At 46.8% G+C, this 21,910-nt stretch overlaps 1 protein-coding gene across 1 annotated transcript in view; it reads left to right on the plus strand.

The window, feature by feature from the left end:
- Positions 1-21,910, plus strand: part of LOC142578953 (aromatic-L-amino-acid decarboxylase-like) — a 111,092-nt gene that overhangs the window by 48,843 nt on the left and 40,339 nt on the right. Inside the window, exons 6-11 of the mRNA XM_075688695.1 lie at positions 12,433-12,576; positions 14,475-14,541; positions 15,108-15,202; positions 15,296-15,363; positions 18,456-18,549; positions 18,629-18,727. Coding sequence (XP_075544810.1) covers positions 12,433-12,576; positions 14,475-14,541; positions 15,108-15,202; positions 15,296-15,363; positions 18,456-18,549; positions 18,629-18,727 — 567 coding nt within the window. The remainder of the gene's footprint in view (positions 1-12,432; positions 12,577-14,474; positions 14,542-15,107; positions 15,203-15,295; positions 15,364-18,455; positions 18,550-18,628; positions 18,728-21,910) is intronic.

The following is a 21,910-nucleotide window of genomic DNA, read 5'->3' on the forward strand; positions in this document are numbered from 1 at the left end:
TACCAATGAAGCGTTAGACAAGCCATTCACTGACACCGAGTTGATCTCGGCAATTTCCGAGAGCAACAGGGGCAGCGCGCCGGGATCCGATACCATTACCTACAAGTTACTTAACAACCTCGAGCACAAGGCCCGCAGACAGCTGCTCGAGTATATGAACCGGGTCTGGGAGTCTGGCAAACTTCTACACGAATGGAAAGAGACAGAAGTCCGCTTCATACCTAAGCCTGGGAAGGCACCTCACATCGACAACATGCGACCGATATCCCTCACGTCCTGCGTGGGGAAGGTCATGGAACGTATGGTACTTAAAAGGTTGCAGCGACATCTTGATGCCACCGATCAGATGCCAGAGACAGTGTGTGGCTTTAGGAAACACCTGGGCATCCAGGATGCTCTCGTACAACTCAACGAACTGGTAATTAAGCGGGCAACGAAGCAGGCGCCGCGAGTGATACTAGCGCTAGACCTCACAGGTGCCTTTGATAACGTCACACATGAAAGTGTCCTCCGCAACCTGCGCAACACGGGTTGTGAAGTGAAAACTTACAACTACATCCGAGAGTTGCTTCGTAACCGAACGGCAAGGATCAGAATAGGAGAGGAGACATCCCAACCGATCTCCCTGGTGTAGATAGAGGAACGCCGCAAGGTTCGGTCCTTTCCCCTCCCTCCTATTTAACATGGTTCTCCTGCCGTTGCCCAAGCTTCTCGAATCAATAGAAGGTCTGGGCCACGCATTATATGCCGACAACATCACCGTCTGGACTGCGAGGGCAGGGTCGGATGGCTGGATGGAAAACACGCTCCAAAAAGCGGCTGACACGATCAACAGCTATGTGAAGACATGTGGCCTTTGCTGTTCGCCTCAAAAATCGGAGCTGACCATTGTCAGACCACGCGCACCAAGGAAACAACCAGAAAACATAGAAATCACTTTGGAATGGAACCGGATCCTCCCGGTACCTCAACTCAGGATCCTGGGCCTCCTGATCCAGGCAGACGGCAAGGCAACAGCCATGATTAGAAAAATCAAGCTCACGTCAGACCAAATATTGAACATGATCAGACGAGTGGCCAACGGGCGGAGGGGTCTGAAGGACTCGGACACCTTGCGCCTCGTTGAGGCCTTTGTTATCTCACGAATCGTCTACGCAGCGCCGTACCTGCAGCTCCTCAAGAAGGACGTCTTACAACTTGACGCAATAATCAGGAAAGCCACGAACCAGGCCCTGTGTATTCCCATAAATTCATCCACGGCAAAATTACTTCAAATGGGAGTCCACAACACAGTAGCCGAGCTCGTAGAAGCCCACCTATTCAATCAAAGGGTACGCCTTAGCCAGACCAAGGCGGGCAGAAGCGTCCTCCGCAAGCTAGGATGGCAAGAGAGAGATAAGGGAAGACTTGGAAAGGCAGGGAGGTTAACCAGACTGAATCCAGTTTGCTACCCTACACGTGGGGAGGGGAATGGGGAGTGAAAGAGGCAGAGAGAGAGAACTTATGTGTAGGATGTCTATAGTCGGGCACTCAAGTCTGTTGCCCTCAGGAAGCGACAAAGCGCTCGAACTGCTTTCTGGGCCAATGAGCTGTGAGGCCAGGCTCCCAAGATCTTCGCTTCCGTAAATGGCCTGTCATCCACTCTATTCAAGGCAGAATCGCACTACACCCGCCACGACCAATCACCCGAAAAGTTGAGTGAGAAGCTGGAATGCAAACCACTACCACGCAACATGAACCCCACAAGGCATGCCGGACGACGCGACGCCCGAGCAAGAGCCATCTCCAGGACCCTGGAGGAAGACAACACTGTCCTATATACAGACGCCTCTCTATCCAAACGCTCCACGATGGCAACAGTCGTGGTCACCGGGCCAGAAAAGCTGGTCACCTGCGCATCAATCTACACTCCGTCTTCGGAGGAAGCAGAAGAAGCAGCGACAGCTCTCGCACTCCTGCAACCTAACGTCACCAAGATCGTCACGGACTCACAAGCTGCATACAAGAACTACAGATCTGGCTGGGCGTCCTTTGCGGCACTAAAAATCCTTGGTAAAGCTACGCCTCCTAAACAAGCAATCGAATTAGTTTGGGTCCCGGCTCACTCCTCAGTTGAGGGCAATGAATAGCTCATCAACAGGCCCGAGCGCTAAACTCCCGGGCCAACGAGAAGGAGGCAAGGGCATGGCAACCTATCACAGATTACAGAGATATATTCAAATATTACAGGGACGGCAGGAAGACATTCCCGCACCCTCACCACTCCTTGACCAGAGCCCAACAAACAATATACAGCAAATCCAGGCAGGATCCTTTCCCCACCCCTGCCTCCAGAATAAAATATACCCAGAGAGATACAAGAGCACATGGCCCCACTGCAATGCATTAGGCACCCTTCGGCACGTCATAGGAGAGTGCAATTTTTCCATAGACCACCCCCCACCTATACCCATAACTAACCCCCCTGCTATCCCCACCCTTTACGAACGATGGGAGATATGCTGTCCAGCCCCGCCCAGGAAGACCAGCTCCGACTGATCCACAGGGGCTAGGCGGCTCTGGAAGTATATGGAGCCCGCGAAGAGGGAGCCACCCCATCAGACGTTTAACGCGTTTCATTTCAGAATGGACCTGTAAAGTTGTTTCTCTCTATCTCTCTTTAACCTTAACATTTGAGAGAAATACGAAAGCGAAACACGAACCACTAGCATCAGCATTCTTAAAGAATAATTAAAAGCAAACAACAGCGATCGCAATAAACATAGACAAGAAAATGGAGGAGCTTCCTACAACATTATGAGAATGTAAGCAACTGGTAAACTTTATGCAACGGGAGATAAGACACGGCAAAAAAAGAAACTATTGGAAGAAATCCCGCAAGTGGTGGAACAAGAAAATAAAGCAAGCTACAGAAGAACGTAAGCAGGCGTTTAGGATGCATCGAGAAGCGAAAAAAAAAATCGCAATTTCGCCCGAAAGGCGAGGCATAGATTGCGATAGCAAATTAGTAGACAGCTATACGAAGTGAAGATAGTATCTTTTTTGGCCGTTTAAACGCGTAGAATTAACCTTACGAACTTAATTAACAAGCATGGTGTCACGCGCGCAGACAAACATCTCATTCGATGAGCGTGGACACTCGGTGTAGAAACGCTGGCTTGAGGAAGAGCGGGGGCAGCAGCGAGCGAATTGACCTTTGTGCTGCCTCTCGTTTCAACGCTAAGTAAGCGGCGAGAACACAGCGAACACGAAGTTATGAGCCCATGGCGGACCTAGACTGTAATCATCACAGATCGCTTTCAAGATAGGTCCCGCGCAGCTGTTGCCGGTGTAGAACGCCCTCCCCCCTCCACCGCTGCCTTGAGCGCTTCCTCCCCGCCTTCTTCCCTTGCGCGCGCGAGATTCAGCCGCCATAGTCGGCTCACCTTCGCAAGCTTTCACTCGCACATACGTCATACGGCGCACGGCAACGACGTTATCGCCCTTGAACTTTACGCGGGACATCACGGCGACGGCGACGACAACGGCATAAATGCGCCTGGAATGCCCATATAATTGCTTTCGCAATAGAAGCTGGTGTTACACGAAGAAGAGGTGCTCCTTAGATGGAAAAAAATACTGAGAAAATGGTGGCGTGTGAGCTCGTACAAGAGAAAATTCAATTGACAAGTGAACATTGGGTGCATAAGATTCTCAAAAGAGACAAAGGCGCACCAAAAAGATTCTGGAACCATGTAAGAGCGCACGGAGCTCCAACTAAAAATTCGCAAACGGCTATAAGGGATGAAGACGATAACATCTTTGAAGGAGACGATACGCTGCAGTATATCGGAGAAGTTATTAGGCATAACTTCGGCTTGAGAGAAAGCGTAATTCAGACTCAAAAAGATTCAGGAACAACAAAGAAGCCTGAGAAGACAATATTTAGCATAAAAAGCTTTTACTGGAATAAAGCAGAAGAAAATGTCCCTACTAACACGGTCGCAGGACATGATGAAATCCCAATACAGCTAATCAAAAACTTGGGTCCAGATAGCAAGGCACTGCTGACTAATGCCACAGAGCAAGTGATTAAAACGAAGAAAATGGCGTTTGTATGGCGTGAAAGCAAGGTGAACTTTATCTATAAAGGCAACAATTAAAAAGGATAAGACGAGCTCGTACAGGCCAGTTACAGCAACGTTGGTGACATATAGAATGGCAATGCAAGCGATAAAATAAGAACTGTCGAAGTAATAATATAATAATATTTGGGGTTTTACGTGCCAAAACCACTTTCTGATTATGAGGCACGCCGTAGTGGAGGACTCCGGAAATTTCGACCACCTGGGGTTCTTTAACGTGCACCTAAATCTAAGCACACGGGTGTTTTCGCATTTCGCCCCCATCGAAATGCGGCCGCCGTGGCCGGGATTCGATCCCGCGACCTCGTGCTCAGCAGCCCAACACCATAGCCACTGAGCAACCACGGCGGGTAACTGTCGAAGTGGGTGGAGAATAATTATATACTGAGGGAAGTACTGAATGGGCTCAGACCAGGCAGACGTTTATAAAATAATCCCTGTATTCATAAATGCAGCTTAACTTGCAGCCCACGCTTGACTTGATTTAAATGACGCCAGTCGTGAAGCACCAAAGGAAACACAATGAGCGTCTTGGGCGCGTTCGCACCAGGTGTCGTTTACATCAAGTCAAGCACGGCCTTCAAGTCAAGATGCATTTCTGAATGCGGGGGTAATATACCTGTACTAACTCAGTGCGTATAGATTTCAGTACCTTCTAGCTCTCTTTCTCAGTAACTCAAAATAGACCTTTATGGATAGAATTTCTAGATATTAAGGGAGCCTACCACAACGTAGACAGAGAATTGTTATGGGATATTCTCAAGTGCGAAGACATATATATGATGATTTCGTGGAGCAGCTGAGGGAAGTAAACACTCAGTTGTACGAACGTCGGTTTAATGAATATTTCAGAATAACGAACTTTTAGAATATCCTCAGTGGTTTTTCTATGTATTCTGTGCAAAAATATTTTGGTAAACGAATTTCTTAATAGCGAATACTTCAGTTGAACGAACTTGGATAAGTAAACCCGGGCTCATTCTTGAAATCAGTTAAAGGAAGTTTTACGCTCTGCAGCGCTGGTGTAGCCGATGCTCGCTGCCCCCAAACCGCCCCTCCAGCGGCGTAACAGTAACACCGGCTACAGTTATAAAGTGATGCCATAAATCCTGCTTTTTCCCCATGTGCGGTGAAAGCGAGCAAGAGGAACAGCGCAACGAGGTGATCAACCCCGGAATGTGGACAGAACTCTGTCACCAGCTGGATGCTGACAACAACACTTCATTTGAAGAATATGTCTAGTGTGACAGTGAGCTCGTTACCTGTGCCGAACTATCAGATCTGGAAACTGTTTCCAGTGTTCGTCCCAAAAAGAAGAATGTGACGAGGAAGATGCAATGGCAGAGGCAGATTTAAATCTTGTAACTCTAGCCGAGGCTGTAGGATGCCTTGGAAAGTTGCTAGATTTCCTGTCTCAGCAACAAGCTGTGCCAGAGGAAGTGCACAAAAACATAGACTCTGTGGAGGGCTTTGCTACTTCTTGCGCTTTAAGAGCACCAGTGCAAGATAAGATTTTTTTTTCAAAATGAGGTAAGCAGCAACGTAACTGTTACGCATTTTGTATATATTGATTTACATAGCTCCATAAATTGCATTTCACACTTTTGACCCGACGCCTGCTGTGTCCTATGCTTTTCCATATTCTAGTGAATATTCAGTTTAGTGAACTTTAAGTTAAGTGAACCATCTCCATTGGGCCCTTGATGTACACTCAAGTGAGAGTTCACTGTATAAAAAGACAACCGAGTACAAATTGTATGGGATGGCCAAAAATGCAGTGAAGTGGAAATTCACCGAGAACTGAAGCAAGGATCTCCTCTGTCTCCAAAGTTCACGCTTTATGTTAAGGGCATAAAAAGACGACTAGAAAACAGTAAATTAGGGTTAACTTATTTTACATTCGTAATGGGAAAATTGTGCAACAGACTGGACTGATGTATGCGGACGGCATAGTGCTACTGACCGGCAATGCAAGAGATATACAGACTTGCGAATATGTGTGGCAACGCAGCGACAAATCTGGGCCTTAAGTTTAGCCCATAGAAATTGGGAATTACGATGTTTAATGAAGAGATGGGTGATTACGTGGTATCAATTCAACAGCAAGTCATATCCATAGTCAAGCAATATATATACATTGGCCTATACATAAAGGAAAAAAAGACTTGCTCAAGCGCACACCAAGATAATCTCAAAATAAAGGGGAAGCGAAAAGCAGCAATAATGATACAGAGCACTTTGGGGCCAGAATAAATATGAGGTTGTGCACAAGTATATCTACCTGAAACGTGTGGACACAGAACGGAGGAAGAGGTCAAGAAAACTGCCAACCAAGTACAGGGTAATTGAAAGTATAAATAGACAACCAGGAGTAATCGAAAATAAAGTGAGACAACCAAACACAATTAATTAAATGCAAAGAATGGAAACAAAAAACATCATAGGGATTTACAAGAACGGGAAGGGAGAAATTAGAGCGAAAATCTGTACGATAACACAACAGGCAGTGCCTTGCTATTTGAGGCTCGAGCTGGCTGCCTAAGGACAAAAACATACCGGAAGAAATATTCGCAATAACATGAGACATGTGGCTGCTGTAACGAAAGTCCGGAGACCACTCAGCACATCTTAATGGAATGAGAATTCAACCAATGAGACCCGTGGGTAGCGTACACCTTCCAGACGGGTTTGGATTTAAAGTGGACCAGTTTGAAAATAATCATCAACCGGTCAGCAGTCGAGATAAGCGAGAGACTTTTAGAGTATTGGTGGAGAAAAAGCAGGGGAGAGATTGATACGACTGTATCTATTACAAGCATAGGTAGCGGTACAAGGTAGACAGAGAAGTTTTGAGGAAGAGAAAAAAATATTAACTAGATGTATACAAAAATGGTAGAATGAAAACCATGTATAGAATACCTGGTTAACTCAAGCAGGCTAGGTGACTATTTGCCACTGCTCCGTTTCAAAGGGGATGTCAATAAATCATCAACATCATCATCATTATTAGCCCAGCATCGCCGAAATTCCGAATGAAAATGGTCGACCCATACGCTTTATCGCTCGTCTAGGCGTTACACACCTAGCTTTGCCGAGCTTAAGTTCAGCAAAGTTAGCGCTTCTAATCTCGACCGCTGACATGCGCAACTCACGCACAGCATGCACACTTGGACATTTGCAAGTCTCGAACACTCCTGCCTCGTTATATAAGCAATCGAAGCTGTGACCGCAAATTCGCAATCACGTCCCTTTAATTTTTCTTCCCTCACTCGCTAGGATAGGTGTTCTGGCGCTGCTGTCAATTGCGGAAAAATTCAGCGTAAGGCTACCTATAGTCCTAGCACTAGGTCGTTAGCGATGCCATTGCATTTGTATCAGTAAAGAGCCGTAAAAAACGATTTTCACGCGCAGTGAAGTAGTAAAATTCCTCATACTTTTATTCTGATTCAGACCGTTTCTTCAGTGATTGCGGCAAAGCAACTGTACGCCTGCTTTTCTTTTGTTATGGCAACCGCAACCTGATGTTCCTACACGTTGCTAACTACCCTTTCTTCAGTTGGTAACATCACGGTTGTAAAGGGACTGAAAGCCTGGCTATAGTTGGTTTTGATTCATCTTGAAATTTCAGCGCAACAAAGCAGAGAAGCACACACAGACAGCGCTGACTCGCGACTGAATCTTTATTGTGAACCCGCCGTGGTTGCTTAGTGGCTATGGTGTTGGGCTTCTTAGCACGAGGTCGCAGGATCAAATCCCGGCCACGGCAGCCACATTTCGATGGGGGTGAAATGCGAAAACCCCCGTGTACATAGATTTAGATGCACGTTAAGGAACCCCGGGTGGTCCGAATTTCCGTAGTCCCCCATCACTACGGCGTGCCTCATAATCAGATCGTGGTTTTGGCACGTAATACCCCATAATTTAATTAATCTTCATAGTACAAAGCGCCAAGCAAGAGAAATGCGCATACGTGCAACAGGAAACACTAAACACGAAAGACAGGTAATAACACTGAAAACAATGAGTCTGTGAACCCTGCATATCGGGCAAGATAAATAAATACGCTATATTAGTAGACAGAAAATTGACCTGCCCACACGGCTGCAGCTAGCAAACATACAGCAGTAAAAAAAAAACATTGTGAATGCGCCCACACATCTGTTAAAACAGCCCAACAAAAAAGTTGGAAGCGATTCAACTTCCAGTTGAACTCAATCAAAGACTATGTCTTCCCGAACAAGTTCGCGGTGAGAATGGGTCGGAGTCACTGCGCATGACACTCCATCGCGTCACCTATCGAGTGAAGGCAATAGGAAGAACGTCGGGCTGTTTCAATTTATTTACCACACTATCTTCGGGATAGGCCCACATTTTTAGATTGCGCACCCACAGGCATGGTCTGCATTTTTAGGCTGCTCAAACTTCGGGATCATCCCACTCCATTAGACAGCACTACCTTTTGGATTGGCCCTCATTTTTAGACTGCACATGTCCACGAGAACGGTCCACGTTTTTAGACTGCCTTACCGTTAGGGTCGGCCCACATTTTTAGGCCGCGCTATATTCAAGATAGGCCAACGAAGAAAGCTAGAAATCGAGATACCCGATGGAGAAGTGAGGGTAACTCGCCAAGAAATACATTGTCCTTAAACAAATTTAATTATGGGGTTTTACGTGCCGAAAGCACAACGCCGTACTGGCGGACTCTCGATTATTTTGACCACCTGGAGTTCTTCAACGCGCACTTAAATCTAAGCACACGAATGTTTATTTTTTTTAAATTTCCCCCGTTTCGAAAGAGCCCAACAAATCAGACGACACTAAACCATGTACAAGCAGATGTATCATCTGTTCAGTGATACATCTGTGCAGATATGTATCAGAAAAAATATATACCGGCCATCCTTTTTTTCTTATGTAGACCGTGAAAGCACACTTCAGCCTGTTAAAGTGGACTATGTATGAAGAGGCGGACGTTATTGCACAGATAATCGCAATGTCCATGTCTCTAATCCCACAGATTCACAAATTAAATCCTTAATTGTTCCCTTTATAGGGCAAATGTTGCGATTGCGAAATTGAATTCGAGCCATACGTTAAATGTCTCATAAAAATATCCGAGGACTAGCACTACTTCGGGGTTATCCGTACAAAGATCAGCTAAGAAATGCATTGCCGTTCCAGTAATGATTGTCCCAAACTGCTGGAGGAGCTTTTGGGAAATTGTTTGGAACGCCAATGTTTTTTGCAGCACATGTTAAGGACAGATATCTCGAAAGTGGTGCTCGTCTAGTGAGTTATGCTAAGCCGACTAGATAACTGCCGGGATACAATTTCGTAGTAGCAACATGCAATCTAAATTGATAAATAAAATAAATTAATTGGCGAATATTTTAGTTAGCTCTCAGGAAATTGTCATTTGACGAGCAAGTATTGTTCCCTTCTTTGAATAATGCACCTGAACAGGCCGGCGATTTTTTGTTTTCATTCGTCCGAACTTGACACACACACCCGCGCGTACGCAATATAAAAGTAGTAAGAAACAAGCTATCATTTGACAATTACAGTGGTAATACCGCTTCTTTCCTTTTGTAAAAGCCGGGCATCAGTAAACGGCGTGCTAGACACACGTGGGGCTGCAAGTAAAACAAAAAGAAAAAAAAACTTCGGATTATTTTATAGCCAAAAAACAGAAAGGCACTGTCCGCAAAGAACGTCTCTTGTTACCAAACACAAGAAAAAGTCGCATTCAGCAGGAATATCGCTAATTTGGGATCAATGCTGGAAGAGGCCTGGGCCCCGCAGAGGACGTAACTCTATGGTGACAACGCTGATTACTGGCTGCGCGACGTCAGATACACGCGGATGATGCAATAAATCCATTCTAGCTGACTCGATGTCTGACAAGCCATCGCCGGCGGTATTGCGGCACACAACATTGCCGTGCGGCTCATAAGCTTGAATGTGCAGCAGTTGATGATTCAGTACAGCTTCGTGTTTGCAATGAGACACACGAATTTTAAAGTCCGCCTTCACAAGCTTGTCGTGTGACGCCGGTCTACGTTATCTGCAGTGTAGGAAGTCCATTAACAAACGCAGCGTAGACATGGACCAAAGCGACTTCATGCAAACAGCTGTCTCTGTGTGTGCTACCCATGCGGTGCCTGCCCTCGGCGTAATACACTTATTCCATTTATTTCAGTATTTATTCCAGTATGGGTGGGACGAGCAGGTGCCCCATCGAGCTTGTTTTTTTCTTCATCTCTATTCCATCAACCTTATTCTGTGCTTTCTTCACAAGTATTTTGTTTTAATTCATCATTTCGTCTCACACTGGAAACTCCGACACGTACGTTTAAACAGTGTAATGTTCAGATAAGCTTCAGGCGCATATGTGGATGCATCATAGGATTTTGATTTGATATTTATTTACTTCAAGCGAAAGGGGAAGCCAAGGCGAAAGGCGGTAGGCCTGACTGGGCCTTGGCTCCCTGTTACAAACAGCAGCACACACATCCAGTGCATGTATAACAACAAAATGCGCGTGTAAAACAAATACACAACTTGATATAAAATAACAGAAAATACATTGGTTATGCATATAGAAAACAACTATGACGAGGCATCGATACAATAACTGAATATACATAGAAAGGATCACAAAAAAACTTGTCCTACGCCATGTACAATACTACATACAATACCATGTACAATACTACATGTACTACTACAGCGAGTACAACTATATAGGGTATTCATTCAAATATTGTTTGATATTATTTTTAAACACCTTTGCTGAAATCTAGAATTCTACATCTAGTGAAGTTTGATTGATGACAAATGGTATATGAAAGGTTAATTTCTGTGTCCTGGGGCGCTATAACGTAAAACTATTCCAAACTTTTCTATTCCAATTCTGCTATCAGCCCTCCACGATTGGTCAAAAACTTTTTTCGACCACCCCCACTTCTCCTTTCTGTCACGCGACGTCACGAAAACCGCGATACCTCCCCATCTGATATGATATGTACACACTGATTATGCGTGATTTGACAGAAAAAAAGAAAAACAGTTATTTCTGATTCGACCCCTTTTCGCCATTAGCCCTCGGCTATTGGTAAAAAGTTTTCGGGCTGCACCCACTTCACCTGCCTGTCACGCGACGTCACAAAACCACAAGGACTCTCCGCGTCAAAGTGACGTGTACGCGATAAAGATGCATTAATATGCCGAACAAAACTGAATTTTCTTCGGAATAGCCGCAGGCTGCCCCGTTCCGAAAGGAATAGAAGATGGCTGCCGCCGATCGCTCAGACGCTGGCTACTCGCACCTGCCGGAGAGCATGGGTGTATTTAAGTATAATAAAACTTCTTGCGTGGCCGTGTAACGTTTTCGAGCACTTTCGGCACGTTTACCCCCTTATTCTGCCAACTCTTCTTTGCTGAGGGTCCGTTTTAGCGTCATTCTTGATCTTCCGTTGCATGCCGGCGCGATTTTCGACCAGCCACCGTAAGCTAAGTAAGGGAAAGCCGGCCAATCGCAGACTCCGGCACCACCCTCTTCATCCGGTTATCGACTTTCAGTGCAGTGGCTCGGCCCCATCCAATCCCTCTCCACTTGAGCGTTCTCCTCGCCTCTTGTCAGCCAATTAGATACGACAAGCCGCTCAGTGTAGGCAATGTTATTCGTTTTTCAAGCAAACAAAAGTGACCTCCTATGAACGAGGAGAGCGTTTGATTGGTCTGTTCAGACAACCCTGCGGGTGACCGCCCGGTGCTTGCGTTGGTGGTTACGCAAATTTGACGTCAGGAGATTGGAATAGAAACATATTGGAATAGTTTTACGTTATAGGGCCCCTGTAGTTAGTCCGTGATAGGTACCAATTTTCTACGCGTTCTCAATGTTACAATCAATCTGCACTTCCTCGTATCAGCTGCCTTTGGAAAAGCTTTCCCGATTATATTGTAGCCTTATCTGATCCAACTGGCTTCCGCGAAATGTTGTAGCAACACTTTGATTATAAGAATGTATAATGATGTTCACTGCGCCTTGCTTTTTCTGCCCACAGCTGTTTATTGTTCTTTTTTTTTACTCCCACGTATCGTTGTTTATCTTACAACTCTAATAACAGATTATTTCTGCAATCCCCCCTCTCCCTTATTCAGTGCTCCTTCTGAGGGGCCTGTAAGGTATTGCGAATAAATATAAAGCAATAATTCCAGTGTCACATTGCGCCTCGTCTACAGCCTGTATAGCTACGATCCGGAAGTAAGCACGGCGGGTATGAGCTCTAGCTGTGGTTCGCAGGCCCACTCGTCGGTGGAGAGGGCCGCCTTGTTGGCCAGCGTGCGCTTCCACGTGCTCAACACGGACGACCAACTGGCAGTGCGGGGACCAACGCTGCGCGCCGTCGTCGAAGAGGACCGCCGCCTGGGCTTCATTCCAATGGCGGTAACGTGCTCTGCGTCATTATGCATCATTATGTACGATGGCTCAATGCAAGCTCACTATAAGCTCTCTATATAGGGCCGACCATGCAGGCTGACCATGCGAAAGGAGCGACGAGGCTGTCGACTGCTGCTGCATATCGCTTATTCACGATTTACGTACTGTCTTTGTCGGGAGTTTTCTAAGCCACTCCGCGAGTGATATGTCGGCATGCCACATTACAGGACTCCTGTATATAGCACGTTGTGCACTTCAAAACTCAAAGGAGAGAGAGAGAGAGAGGGGGGGGGAGAAATTAAACACCGCCCTTCTTTCAATGTGTGGTATTTTCGAGCGACGAAAAATTTCTATAGGTGCGCCAGTAAGCGGCCCGACGACAGGTCCAGTCACATGCGCAGTGAATTCGAAACTTTTGACAAAAAGACTGCATAGGTCTCCACTTATCACCGCCACATGACCGCATACTGGTGCCCATCTAACCTGTACACGACTCCAAAGCAACATGCAGCTAAACGCCCGACGGAAGTAGTGCGCGTACGATGTGACATTCCAAAAGCCCACACTAAGACAGGCGTGCACACACTTACCTTCTATCTTATTTTTGCGTCCAGCCCTTTCAAAAATTCCTTTATTCCATGCTTCGGAAAGAAAAAAAATTGGAGGACGCTTATGCTTCACCTTTAAGAGTGGAACACGGTAACATTCAAAGATCCCTGACTCCTTCTCACGCTTCCCGGATACTGCAGTGTATATAACCGTAATGTTTACCGGGAAACGCTGGCGGCGAACGCTAAGCACGAAGGTGGGCTTTCTGGCAGAAACGCGGCCTCTTGCGTGGGTAGCAATGCGGCAGAGACTAGCGCCATCTCGAGGTCTTGCAAGGAAGCAGGCGCGCCGCTCCGCGGCCTCCAAGATTTTCGCGCGCCGGCGCGCGCATATCTCGGACAGTCTATATCTCGGACAGGACGGCGTATCTCGGAAGTCTATGAATGGTATAGACGCTGGAAGAGGAGTTTGAGTTTTCGCGTAACAGAATTATGTTTTCTCGTATTTTAAAATTACACTCCGACGCTATCATGTCTGTACGTTGTGTGTGAGTCGTACTTTACGATTTTTCTACATATTTTAGGTTGACAAATTAATTAGTTCAGGAACTTCCTTGCGCCACATGGATGGCCTCGGTATCGGTGGTTCGAAAATTGTTTCGCAGAAACGCCGTTCGACGCTGGACGCCGGACTTCCTGCAACACGGGGCCCTTAACGTACGCGAGGAGTTTGCTATATTTCTGGGCCAATATATTTCTAGCTTCAAAAAAGAAAAAGGATGACGCTGTGTTTACGTTTAGCACCGAGCTAACTGAAGCTTTGTGGTGCGATGAATAAGCGTAAATTTCCAGAATGTAGGCACCCTATAACGCTTGCGTCCTGCGGCATGTATAGCTGTGAGAGCGGCGCTCTCAAAATAGTCGTTTCTTTCCCTTTGCAGGTTTTTATCGGTTCATAGTTCGGCGACAGGAGGTGATTGGCGAAAATGAAGCGAGCGCATGTATACAAATGCACGAAAGTAAAATCAAGAAGATGGAGTGAAAGTGCAGAGCACAAGGCTATAAGCGCATTTCGTCCTCGTGAAGTCATGACGCCTGCCAAATTCATTAAGTACGACGCCGAAGTCGGTTCTACTGCAAACCCCACACACCTGGGCTGTGGCTAATTTTGATGCAATAAACTGGGAACGTGCGTATTTGCCATTTTGTGCACGATTTGTGCATCCCTGCGGAGCGCGTGCATCGGTGGCTTTATAAACGGTAGACCTTTCATTTGGGTTTTCGCGCGCCTGCGCTAATACAACACCCAATTCCATTATTTATTTGCTTGTTTTTTTTTTCTTGTTTCTTTTTCAGATGGTCGCTACCTTGGGGACAACCAACTCCTGTGCGTTCGACAACCTCGAAGAGATAGGAGTTGTCTGCAAGTTATCTGCTTTTTTCCTTTCCGGATGCAACACTGCATGTGATATGATTTTCAGTGCTGAGAGACAAGTGATGTGCAGGGTACTGGACAAGCTGGACAATCGTCCACTTTCAGAACTAAAAGCTTTAGGCCAATGCTCCGAAAGAACATCCGCGTTGAAGGCCTTATTCGCGCTATTAACGTTCTTACGGTCTACGGGGCTTCACGACAGACTCTAAGAATGCCGCCCCCTACCGTTCTGTAGTGTACGCGCTTTGTTCGTGCTTGTCTCCCTTTCTTTCTATCTCCCCCTTCCACTCTGTTTCTCTTTTTATCCCTCTTAACCCTTCCCCCTGCGCAGGGTAGCCAACCGGAACTACCTCTGGTTAACCTCCCTGCCTTTCTCTGCATTATTTTCTCTCTCTCTCTCTCCTCACAGAGACGTAATCGATGCAAAGCGGAAATACTTCAGCTTTTCACCGAGCACAGCAGCCATACCAAAAGTTCAAAAGGCCTTCAAAAACCATTTTTACAGCTGGCTTTATTTCTTCTTCCTCTCTTCCTTCTTTCTTTCGTTCGCGCAGGTGATGAAGAAAGCTTGTGGCTTCATGTGGACGCTGCATACGCCGGGTCCTCGTTTATATGCCCAGAATATCGACACTACATGAAAGGAATCGAGGTTGCACTTGCCGCTTCTCTTAAGTCATTACAGAAGAGTGGCGAGAATCCTGCCAACACTCCTGTGTTCCTAAATCTATCTGTCCCGTTTCAGCACGTGTCGTCGTTCAGTATGAACCCGCACAAGTGGCTCCTGGTTAACGTCGACTGCTCTGCAATGTGGTAAGCAAGAGCAGCGTTACTTAGCAGTAGCATTATCCATTGCCGCGTCTGAAAATTAAAATTAACTTATGGCGTTTTACGTACCAAAGCCACGGTTTGATTATGAGGCACGCCGTATTGGGGGGACTCCGGAAATTTGGACCGCCTGGGGTTCTTTAACGTGCACCTAAATCTAAGTACACGGGTGTTTTCGCATCTCGCCCCCATCGAAATGCAGCCGCCGTGGCCGGGATTCGATCCTGCGACCTTGTGCTTAGCAGCCCAACACCAAAGCCACTAAGCAACCACGGCGAGTCGCCGCGTCTGAGCCTCGCGCAACGGTGAGAAGCAAAGAATAGCGGTATACGAAAACGATACGAACTGCAGTAACGAACAGCGTTGAGAAGTAGTCAAAACAAGTCATTTACACCGCACCATAACAAATATAGAAAAAAGGAGACAAAACAAATCATGGCTGCAATATTATTTTGGAGGCACATTCTTTAAGTCTCTGTTCTGTTTTTTTCTTTTTCAGTTTTGTTACACTGAGCTCGACACGATAGCGCCGTTCCGAGACATAAATTTGTACAGCGCCGAAACTGAGCTAACTACGTGAGATGTTCTATCTTTCGTTCTTAAAGTTGTGCTTGTGCTCTCATTGCATTATACTTCGTCGAGTGATTTGTACGACAATTGTACGCTTTATTGCCAACGCGTGCTTTCATGCGCGAAAAGTTTGAAAGCGGAGCGGCGGGTACAGGCTCACACATATTAGTTACACATTAACTACTACAGCAGCCGAAAGAAAATGTGATGTGAAAGTTGCATCGAATTTAAAGCAGCGCTTCCTGCGGGGCGCTTCATGAGTGGATACAGCTAAAGCCACGCGCACTGCGTAGCCTGTTTAATCGTCAGTACCCGCTTACGAAGAAAAAGGGAACGCGATGCAATTGGAGAAAACAAAAAAAAAGGCGATGTCATGGACGGCCAAGTGCAAAATCGATTTATTTTGAGCAAATCTGGAGGTATACTTCCCCGGCGCACTATCTGTGTCAAACGGCAAAGGTCAAAGAACCCGAATATGTGCATGCTACATAGTTCCCGATGGATGAATGTCTTGGGTGTATTGTGGTAACGGTGGTGGTGGTAATGGTGGTGGTGGTGGTGTTGCAGCAGGCGGAATTAGCCTGGCATACATAGCCGGCAATTGTTCCGCCTCGGCCTCCTGTTAGTCGCGATCAGGGGCGTGTCGTGTCGAAGATCCCCGTGTCTTGCACGAAGGCAATCAGGGGCCCTATAACGTAAAACTATTCCAATATGTTTTTATTCCAATCTCCTGACGTCAAATTTGCGTAACCGCCAACGCAAGCCCCGGGCGGTCACCCGTAGGGTTGTCTGAACAGACCAATCAAATGCTCTCCTCGTTCATAGGAAGTCGCTGTTTGCTTGAAAAACGAATAACACTGCCTACACTGAGCGGCTTGTCTAATCTAATTGGCTGACAAGAGGCGAGGAGCACGCTCAAGTGGAGAGGGATTCGATAGGGCCGAGCCACTGCACGGAAAGTCGATAACCGGATTAAGAGGGTGGTGCCGACGTCTGCGATTGGTCCGCTTTCCCTTATTTAGCTTGCGGTGGCTGGTCGAAAATTACTTTGGCATGCAATGGAATCTTAAGAACGACGCTAAAACGCATCCTCAGCAAAGAAGAGTTAGCAGAATGAGGTCGTAAGCGTGCCGAAAGTGCTCGAAAACGTTACACGGTCACGCAAGAAGTTTTATACGCAAATAAACCCATGCTCTCCGGCAAGTGCGAGTAGCCAGCGGCTGAGCGATCGGTGGCAGCCATCTTTCATTCCTTTCAGAACGGGCCAGCCTGTGGCTATTCAGAAGAAAATTCAGTTCAGTTCGGCATATTAATGCATCTTTAATCGGTACACGTCACTTTGACGCGGTGAGTTTTGGTGTTTTGTGACGTCGCGTGACTGGCAGGTGAAGTGGGTGCAGCCCGAAAACTTTTGACCAATAGCCGGGGGCTAATGGCGAAAAGGCGTCGAATCAGAAATAACTATTTTTCTTTTTTCTGTTATATCATGCATAATCAGTCTGTACACGTCATATCAGATGGGGAGCTCTCGCAGTTGTCGTGACGTCGCGTGACAGACATGTGAAGTGGGGGTAACTTCCAATGTCGAGTCTGCGTCATGTAAGGGAGAGCTTGGCAAGATTGAGGTACATGCGTCAACCGAGCGGGACTGTCCACTTCACAGCTTCCTGTGCCATTCGAACACCTGTTCATCTTTAATCAAAAAGGCTAGCGCGAATAACAGGGACACAGACAGAGAAGACAACGGGACGAATTTCTGTGTCCCTGTCTGTGTTGTCTGTGTCCCTGTTATTCGCGCTAGCCTTTTTGATTAATGATGACACACCAACTATCCCAGCTTTGTGCCTTGATCGCCTGCTCATCTGCCATTACACACGCCCCCATGATGTTCTAACATCAATACATTTTAGCGAAATCTTTGGTATTCATATCCAGAAACTATGCTCACAGTTGCTAGGCTAGTTGGTTCATACTTCTTGCTAGGGAAAAGACGTGAAAATATCTCAAGAAACGTCCCGTCTCGTCGTTTCTTTATGTGTTTTTGCGTATTTTCCCCCACAAATATACAGACTAGCTAGCGATGCCTGTCCCTGGCGCATGTCCAAATGGGCGTTCGTGTAGACAGCGATGCAGACAGGTGAAATTTCCCATCTGGATGTTAGGCCAGTGTGCACAGATCCGTCTAGTGAAGAGCCAAACCATGTAACAAAACAGGTCTATTAGCCACCTCCCAAGCTTTTACAGCTAAATTATAGCTGAACTGTAGTACTTTTTCATTGCGCCTCGTACTTATCCAACGCGCAAAATGTTATTTAGTATGAACTTTTTAGTATTTAGTATTTAGTATGAACGCACAGGAACAAACGTGCGTATACGCGTACGCACGCACAAAATCGCTTGTTTGCTTCCACCTTCGTACTGAACGCTGCATTCACGCAGTAGTCACTACGCGAAGCAAAAATACACAATAGTCCTGTACTTCTAGTCACTACACGTTGTTTTGACAGGTTCAGAAAAAGAACTGACATCGAAGAAGCGTTCAAGGTGAACCCGCTGTATCTGAAGCATGACAACGAGGGCGGCAAAGTTCCCGATTACAGGGTAAGAGTTCGTTCCCCAGAAGACTTGGTGCCGTCAAAATATTATGCTGCATCTCACATCTTCCCTGCTGTTGTTTCAGCACTGGACAATACCTCTGGGCAGGCGATTCCGCTCCCTAAAGCTGTGGTTTGTGTTTAGATGCTACGGGATCAACGGCCTGCAGGCACACATCCGACGAGTAAGTCCCGCGGTGCACGCGATACTTCTGCATGTAGTGAAGGAAAACAGCGCAAATTCCCAAGTACAAAGAATAAAGAAAAGATACACACACACAGGCGCTGTTGTGTGTCTGTTCTTTCTTCGTCCTTGTGCAGTTGCGCTGTTTTCTGCCGTGCATCTGTACCAACTCGCCCAATTGATTTCTACTAAATCCGCAGGTATACGAGCTGCAGAGAGAAAGAGAGAGAGAGCGAAGCGAAAATAGCCCAACCACGATCCAGTTGGAAAAGGCGCGAGTGGTCATACGTTCTATATTTCTGTAGAATTGTCACGAGAAGTCGATGTTGGTGAACCGGCAAAAGAAAACTTCAAAAGCCTATTTGTCCAGGAATTAAGGAGCATCCCGGACGCCGCAGCTTCTTTGTCTCGAACTCTGCTTCGCTGTAGTTTGGGTTGTGATTCTGTAACGTCGCCGTTTATTAACTTTTTTTTCCTCGAATTATGCGCCCTCTCAGGGACATTGGTTTTTGCTGTGCGAAGCTTATTTCATAGTTTTGTCTTGCAGTAAGCACGCCGCACCGTCCTACCTGTCCACTCGGCGTGTTCATCCATGGTTATGCTTCCATCACGACATCACGGCTGCTGCTGTACGCCGGCCGAGACAAACTGAAATCTAGCGCTATGACCAACTTCTGAGAATAACAGTGATGGTAGAGTGAAATTACAATGAAGCGCAAAGTACGACTGTAATTTGCGATATGCAGTTTTCACACGAGCAAAATGAAAACGATCCAATCAACTGTTGTGGCTCTCAGAAAGCGTTGGTGTCTTTCTGATCAAGCACGATCGCAAAAAGTGTAAACACAGGCACTCGCAAGATGTTGCACTTTATACACAACCATGCTATTAACTTGTGAACTAAAATTTCGCCATAGTGACAAAAAGTATTCGCATCCTACTGCAGTAACAAATTGACAACACTATATACTTTGTATTAACTTCCTCAGATCCTGCTGCCAGAAGAATTAAGCACCAATTTTTTCACTATATCCCCGGCAGAAAACAATAGAAGGCAATTCATTAGTGCCGCAGGTCAGCGATTCAGTTCTTTTTAGTAACTGATGTTCTTCGCAGTACCGAAATGCATTGTCAGGTGCCAGTGTCAGGTGCATTGTCAGATGTCCATTGGGCAGGAGGCAATCGGTATAGTAGTGGTGGAAAACCAGGAGCCCCCATAAACATCGGCTGGAGGCCCTGGACTACTGAGCGCTTGACTTAGACCCTGATCTTAAATACAAAGCGAAGGCGATCACTAATTCAGGCTTCTCCTTACAAGGCCAGATGTCAACCACAAATGTCAATTCAGCTTCTGCATTTTACATCCCAGCATGTGAAGTAAGCAAAAGTTGCCACCTCTCTCACAAAACGTCATCTACACCAGTATAACTATTTGGCATTCTACGAGCTGTGGCATTTGTAGGTGAAAGTACACGCAATCAAAATTGGGTAATCTACTCGGACTTCAAGGAATCCCTGCGGAGATACTATTACAATGCTATTTTCTTGGTGACAACTTCTCGCTTTGCTACGAAAGTAAGGAAGTACTGACTCTTGTTTCTTATTCCGGTCATGAGGTCCATTTGCAATTGATCCCAAGCCACATTGAAATAACGGTAAATGAAGTAGAGGACGGAATGGCTGCTGCAGCGCATAATTTGAATGAAGTCACAGCTATAGCGTTCGCTGTACCCGACGCCAAAAGAGCACTTCAGGGACTGAGACGCAGATCACCAAAGACCATATGATTCGATGAGCGAACAGACAGACAGACAACGAACGTTACCTGATCCTGATGAGCTACTGTCGGGACCCCCTAACGGGAGGCCATTGTAGCCGCTGGCCGCGCCGGCGTAGAGGACAGAACGCCGTGACGCTCCGCCCTTTCCTGGGCCCTCCGCATAGCCTGGGCTTGCTTTCGGAGTACCGTGCTTCTGATGGCCGCCTCCCATTCGGCTTCACTGTAGAGAAGGTCGTTAGGCAACGTGGAACATCGCCAGAGCATGTGAGCCATAGAGCAAAAGGTTTCACTGCAGTCGGGACAACCAGAGTCCACAGGATAAACTCTCATACCAAGTTGGTAATGTTTAGCAATTTCATTAAATGCGAGAAGTGGATCGTTCTGCTGAGTCCCTTCATGCCCCTCCGGAGCCTCCAGACCGTCGCGGCGCGTGAGTTATCGCGCACGGTCGAGGGCCAGCTCGTTGAGGTTTGGGAAGCCCTCGAGAACGTTCGTCCCCATGTGTGCGGGGAACTACGTGATATAATGAGAAGCGGGGCAAGCACTTTTTTCTAGAATAGAGACCACCTCTCGAGCGAGGTTACCCGATTCGAAAGCCCTGATTGCGTCTCTCGAGTCGGTGTAAATGTAGGAACGCTCTGGGTCACACAAGGCCAGCGCAACCGCAATTTGCTCTGCTATACTCGGGGTGGCCGCTCTTACCGAGGCGGAGGAGCGAAGCACCCCCCGCCCGTCTACAACCGGCAACGCGAACATTCTTCTGTTCTCGTACTGCACCGCATCGACAAAGACCGCGGAGTCTCTGTCATCCGTAACTTTCTTCAAGATTGCTCGTGCAAGGGCTTCGCGTCTACCCTCGTTATGCTGTGGATGTACGTTTCGCGGGAAGGGCCTCACCAGGTAGGTCGCCCTCTTGAATTCCCGTGTCAGTGTCATGCGCCGGTCCTCCGTTATGCTAGGAGCCATGCCAACCTCGTCAAGAATTCGCCTGCCAGCTTAGGTCGACGATAGCCAAACCACATGGGCCGTGACCTGCGCCTCTATAATCTCCTCCATGTTATTGAGCATCCCGAGTTAATTTAGCCTGTCAGAGCTCGTGGCAATAGGCAAGCCTGGCACTCTCTTGATGCTCTTGCGCATGAGGGTATTTAACTTGGTCTTTTCCGTTTTGGTCCATACTAGAGCTGACGCCACATGGTTAATATGGCTCATGAGAAACGCGTGGTACATCCGAAGGAGGTTGTCTTGACCTAACCCCTTCTTTCGGTTGGACACCCTAGCGATTACCCGCAGCAGATTCTCCGTCTTCGCTGTAACGTGGGTAATTGTTCTGGCATTACAGCCCTTCGCGTCTATGAGCAGGCCTAAGGTCTTAACTGAATCGACTCTAAGAATTTTCTGCCC

Source organism: Dermacentor variabilis, chromosome 1 (genome assembly GCF_050947875.1).
Source record: "Dermacentor variabilis isolate Ectoservices chromosome 1, ASM5094787v1, whole genome shotgun sequence".
NCBI lineage: Eukaryota > Metazoa > Arthropoda > Arachnida > Ixodida > Ixodidae > Dermacentor > Dermacentor variabilis.